General features: G+C 39.0%; 1 protein-coding gene across 1 annotated transcript; it reads left to right on the top strand.

Moving 5' to 3' along the window:
- Positions 1–193: 193 nt before the first annotated feature.
- LOC116034239 (solute carrier family 22 member 7-like) lies at positions 194–4714 on the top strand. Its single transcript, XM_031276813.2, has 10 exons — positions 194–1206; positions 1357–1460; positions 1722–1876; positions 2016–2184; positions 2277–2400; positions 2518–2627; positions 3445–3659; positions 3745–3853; positions 3968–4174; positions 4452–4714. The coding sequence occupies exons 1-10, from the start codon at positions 826–828 to the stop codon at positions 4483–4485; spliced, it is 1608 nt and encodes a 535-aa protein (XP_031132673.1). The 5' UTR covers positions 194–825; the 3' UTR covers positions 4486–4714.
- Positions 4715–5856: the final 1142 nt, after the last annotated feature.

Below are 5856 nucleotides of genomic sequence, written 5' to 3'. Positions count from 1 at the left end.
TGCTACCGTATTTAAACAGACAGAAGAAAGGGTATTCCTGCCCCCAACCCCCTTCAGACAGAGCTCAGATAGCATCATGCAGCTGCAGCACATGGACATAATGAACATGTCCTTAGAAAACACTAAAGATGTTTTAGAGTGATTTGAAATGTGCCTTCAGCTTGGTTTCAGTGTAGCTGTTATACTTTTAACAATAACTTACTGAAAGAAATGAACAAACTGCCTTATACAAAATCAACCCAGATATACTACATGTTGATTTTCAACCACTACAGTTACAAGTTGCATTGATAAGCATTTGATCATTACTGTCAAATTGGGTTATTAAATAGGGTTAATAGAATTCAGGATAAAATGACACATTATAAAGCTGCTATACAGTAAATAGATGAGGTAAGACTGCTGTTCTTTGACAGAATGCCCGTACATGGAACTTAATTTGAGTTTGAAACTGTGGTTTGCAGAAGTAATGTGGGAATGGAGAAACTACTCTACAGCTGCAGTACAGACACTGATAATCACATTCAATCATCATTTCGTTAGATTAAAATTCATAGTCCCCTTATGTATTAATTTAGAAGTTGTTTTGGAGGGGAAATTTATGATACAAAGTCAGATGAAAACAGGCTAAGTTCAGAGTTTTAACAGAATAGAATGTAACAGATTCACGACGGAGTAACTGTATCACTCTTTTGTGGAAAACAATGTTTAACGTGGTGCTAGTAAATGTGTCTTGTTACATGTTTTGATAAGTGTCTGCCACCTAAATTCAGTTCACTGTCGGAACATTTAGCTTATTGTGGACTCTGAAAGCACAGGAGCAAAATGAAATTTGACAGCATACTTTCAGAAATTAATGGATTTGGAAAATTCCAAATCAAGCTTGTCTTGATTCAGATGTTATCTCGCATTACTCTGCCATGTCACTTCCTGCTGAATAACTTCATGGCAGCTGTTCCCCCTCACTACTGTAACATCATTGCTCTGGATGATGGAGACGTCTTCGGGAATTTGACTCGGGAACAGAAACTGGCTGTTGGTGTTCCGGCAGAGCAGGATGGGACTCCGAGCTCCTGTCAAATGTTTTCAAAGCCCCAATATCAACATCTGTCAGGCTCGAACAATAGTGAGGATGCATTTACTGTTCAGTGTCAGAATGGATGGGTGTATGACAACAGCACATTCAAATCTACTTTGGCAACTGAGGTAAGTGTCTTCAATAAATTGGACAGTAATATTTAATGTAATGTAGGCCTATGTTTTGATCAAATGTTGACTACTTCTAAGAGTTCAACTTCCATGATGGACAACTGCAAAATTACATATTTTAATGCTTTCAATGTTTCTTTTTTTCAGTGGGATCTCGTGTGCAGCAGAAAAGGGATGAACAAGGCAACAGCCACCATTTTCTTCATTGGTGTTATGTTTGGAGCCCCTTTATTTGGGTTTCTCAGTGACAGGTAATGAAAAGACACAGTATGTCCTCCATATGCTTCTCTGTAACAGATGTCAAATAAGATTAAAGGGGCACTCCAAGAGAAATCTAGGAAAATGTAGGTTCCAGTAAAGCATGACCTAGACTAGAGATTAAATCAGGATGACTTGGCCTCTGCTGCAGGCGCCAATCACAGCCTGACCTAAAACGTTAGGCTTTGATTCAAGAGACACGTTCCTTGTTTTGAACACAATCATTGCTTTTAACATTTTCTTTTCGTGACCAGGTTTGGCCGACGGCCTCTGCTGTTGGTGTCTTATTTGTCGTCCCTGACGTTTGCAGTCCTGAGTGCATTCTCTACATCGTATGTTATGTTTGTCATCTTGAGGTTTTTTACGGGGATGTCACTCGCAGGAATTAGTATCATCTCTGTTGTTCTAAGTAAGTAGGCTATTGCTAAAACAATGAGATGAGGAAGTATAATATATTTAGTCTTTTTTGAGAGCTGGTTTCAGTTTCAATAAATTAAATATGATTTTTTTTTTAATCCGACTATTCATCTGTGCTGACATTTCTCCAGATGTTGAATGGTTTGGCATTGAACACAGGACCTTCTCAGGTGTAATCATAAGCCTGGATTGGACACTTGGTAACTGGATTCTGGTTGGAATTGCATACAATGTTAATCAGTGGAGGCTGCTCATTGTGGCAGTGACTTTACCCTTGATACTGTCCATCATGACTTGGAGGTATAATAGTTTCTTATTTTACACTTTGCAGCATGAAAAGCTGAATCATATCAGAAGTCAATGAGACACTGAACTCACATTTGTCACTTCAGGTGGCTTCCAGAGTCTGCAAGGTGGCTCCTGGCAAATGGGAAGGCAGACGCTGCTCATCATTACATAATGCAATGTGCCAAAATGAACAACAGAACCAAGTGTATGGCCACCGTCACACCAACGGTACATTTTAACATTGGTTAACTGACAATCTCACACTGATGTAAAGAAAAAAACTATGGGAAAGCGCAGAAGTGTTGTGAATGAACAGTTTGATTGTGTTTGTTTACTCTTTCCTAGGAACTACTGGCATCTGCACAGATTGAAACTAAAGACAAGAAGTACACTTTTGTGGATCTTTTCAAGACCCCAAATATTAGGAAACGTTCTATATGCTTGGGAATAGTATGGTAAGTGTCAATTTCATAAGGTGGGTTAAAGGAAGAGTTTAGTATTTTGGGAAATATGCTTGTTTGCTTTCTTTCTGAGAGTTAGATGAGAGATTGATACCACTCTCCTGTGTAAGCATTAAATACAGAGCTGGAGCCAGGAGGCAATTAGCTTAGCATAGTATAAAGACTGGAAGGGGATAACTTCAAATATACGCCTACCAGAACCCTCTCACCTCCTTCTAAAACCACAAATTGTTGCTTTTTAAATTTGTTTGTGTATGAATTACACAAGCCAGATAAAACATGTTAATTAGTGAGCCTTAGAGGTGCTGGTAGGTGGTTTGTAAACTAGAGGGAGAGCCAGGCTAGCTGTTTCCTCTTTTTTTCCAGTGTTTGTGCTAAGTTAAGCTAATAGCAGCCTGCAGCCCTGTAGTTGAGCGGTATCAGTCTTCTCATCTAACCCTCAGAAAGAAAGCGAATATGCATATTTTCCAAAATGTTGAACTATTCGTTTAACATAGGCCTACATAGTGTGAGTGGCATAAATCAAATGCCAGTAAATGTAAAATATTGATAGATAATTATCTTTCTAATATAGCCTACAATAATATCAATAAGTATGTTAATATAGCATATATCTAATATAATATACAATATAATGGATGATTGATGATACCAAATATAATGCATTGTAATTGCGAGGCTAAGCTCACTGCTGTCTGTTATACTGAAAATATCAGCCATGTTTTTTCAGTCAAAGCCTTGCACTTATCACCCTAAGGTTAAAATTACTCCAGCAATACAGAAAGACTCATTGCTTCATTCCATTTTCTAGGTATGGAGTTGCATTTACATATTATGGGTTAAGTCTAAATATCACTGGGTTTGGACTAAACCTATACCTCACACAATTCATATTTGCATCCATCGAAATGCCAATGAAAATTGGTGTGTATTTCTTCCTGGAGAAAGTTGGCAGAAGGTCTGGCCAGACAGGAGCCCTGCTGTTAACTGGTCTCTGTCTCTTCACCAACATGTTTGTTGCAACAGGTTATTTTATTTTTATTAAATCTAATCTTTTTTTTTAACATATGTGAGAATTATCTTGATCAAATATCTAAACATTTCCCCTCAGATAAGTGGGTCATTCGCACTGTTGTGGCTGTCCTTGGAAAATCCATGTCAGAAGCCACATTCACAATCATATTCCTCTTCACAACTGAACTATATCCTACAGTCGTACGGTTAGTCAACAACAAACTCACGTAGCCAGTTGGACCACAGACAATGATGTTCGATTCTGTTATGACCACATGTACTACAGGTTTGCATTGACCTTAGCGCTCTTGTTATTTCAGACAGAATGGTTTAGGCTACACCTCTTTTTTGGCGCGGCTGGGCGTGTCCATATCTCCACTCATCGTGCTATTGGAGGACGTGTGGCATCTCCTCCCTGCAGTCACTTATTGTGCGGTGGCAGTCGGATCCGGTCTAGTAGCTTTGCTCCTTCCTGAAACATTAAAAGCCCGCCTGCCACAGTACATTGAGGATATTGAGAAACCAAGGTATAGAGGAAAGGAAGATCAATGTAATTCAATATTAAAGCTACAGTAAATGATTAACCACCTCTCTGAATGTCACTGCTAAAAAATAATCCGGTCAAGCCTGCAAGGGCAAGTGGGTTATGCATAATTTTAGCAATAACATCTTCTTAAATAATTGACATGTTTTAATCATTTGCAGGTGTCGAAAATAAAAAAAAGTGTTGTTCATGTCCTTTCCTGAACTCAGCAAAATCCTTCATGATAAAATGACTAACTTAAAATTGTATCTACATTGCAGGACACAATCCACAAGGAACAAGGAGATTCAATAAATATCACATGTATTGATAATGACAGTATATGTTATGCAATTGATTAAGTTTTAATAATTGAAGATGAGTTGATTATAACATTGTTTTGAAACAATAGCATTGTTAAAATCCCTATTAATACTTGAACCAACAGTCAGGATTGTGTACTGTCTAAAATCCAGAAGAAAAAAAAAAGAAGTGTGACTGTAAATTTACTTGCAGTTGGCAATAAAGTTGTACTAAATGAGAACACAACTATTGGTTTTATTGGAACTGTGTGTTGAACATGCACAATATTTACCTTCTTGCTTGAGGACAAGTACTGAAATCTTTACTGTATGTTTAGACCAAAATTGTAATCAAAAACATGATCAAGCCTAAGAGTACGTAGCCAGACTAGTGGCTCTGTGAGGCAGTAGTGAGGCACAGTGGTGCTTTGAGCTAAATGCTAACAGTAGAATACTAACATGCTCTCACTGATGATGCTTATATGCAGATGTTTGGCAGGTATAACATTTACCATTATTCACTATCTTGGTTTAGCATGTTAGCATGCTAACATTTGCTAATTAGCACAAAACAAAGTACAGCTGAGGCTGATGGTACTGTAATGGCATTAGTTTAGCAGGCAATTGGTCATAAACCAAATTATTGGACAAAGTAAAAACTTTGACCTGCTGGTGGCGCTACAGGTCAAGTCAGAGTATTACCAAAGTTATTATCATCCTCTGGTCACCGCTGATATCTGAAATTAGCAGTATTTCGTGTATTTTAGGCAACTTTGGAGAAACCAGCAAGAGAAAGCTAGATTTGAAAGCATCAAACCAAAAAAATCTCAGCCCCTCCTTTCAGGGCTCCCTCCAAAGCCACTCCCCTAAAACACATGAACGCACACTGCCTGACTACTGCAGTAGGACAAGTCCATAAGAGCGCATTTTGGACCACATAATTGTCATTGCTAAGGCCCAGGCCATACCACCTACCTGATGAGTACCTTTGAGTACCAAGCCAAGAACATCTGGTCAAAGAGGACAGTGCCTGGGTCAAGGGCGACCAGAAGAGGTTGTGCAAGAGGGAGGTTTCAGAGAGTCTCCCCACAGCCAGCCTATCTCCATCCTGCAACCCTGCAACCCAGCAACTCCAGCACTGAGAAGCATTTAAGAGTGACAAGCCAGAAGCTTAGAGAGATGACACATCACAAAGCCAAATCATCGACTATAGATCTATGGAAAAACGCAGCAGCAGAAGCATCAGTCCTAATGACCTCAGCATCACAAGAATTAGAGGAAAGCAACTAGGCAAGGTGTGATTCCTGATTCCTGTTTTTGTTTTTTGTTTATTTGTTTGTTTTCTTTCCTCGAGACCGCAGAGGGTGGGGGGTGGGAGAGGGTT

The sequence above is a fragment of the Sander lucioperca genome, chromosome 4 (genome assembly GCF_008315115.2).
Source record: "Sander lucioperca isolate FBNREF2018 chromosome 4, SLUC_FBN_1.2, whole genome shotgun sequence".
NCBI classification, from domain to species: domain Eukaryota; kingdom Metazoa; phylum Chordata; class Actinopteri; order Perciformes; family Percidae; genus Sander; species Sander lucioperca.
Note: the sequence above shows the minus strand (reverse complement) of the source record. Positions and strands in the feature narration are given on the sequence as shown.

Coding starts and splice junctions, on each gene's coding strand:
- LOC116034239 (XM_031276813.2), top strand. CDS start 826: ATGAAATTTGACAGCATACTTTCAGAAATTAATGGATTTGGAAAATTC. Junction 1,207..1,356: donor AATCTACTTTGGCAACTGAG/GTAAGTGTCTTC, acceptor TCTTTTTTTCAG/TGGGATCTCGTGTGCAGCAG. Junction 3,854..3,967: donor CTATATCCTACAGTCGTACG/GTTAGTCAACAA, acceptor TTGTTATTTCAG/ACAGAATGGTTTAGGCTACA.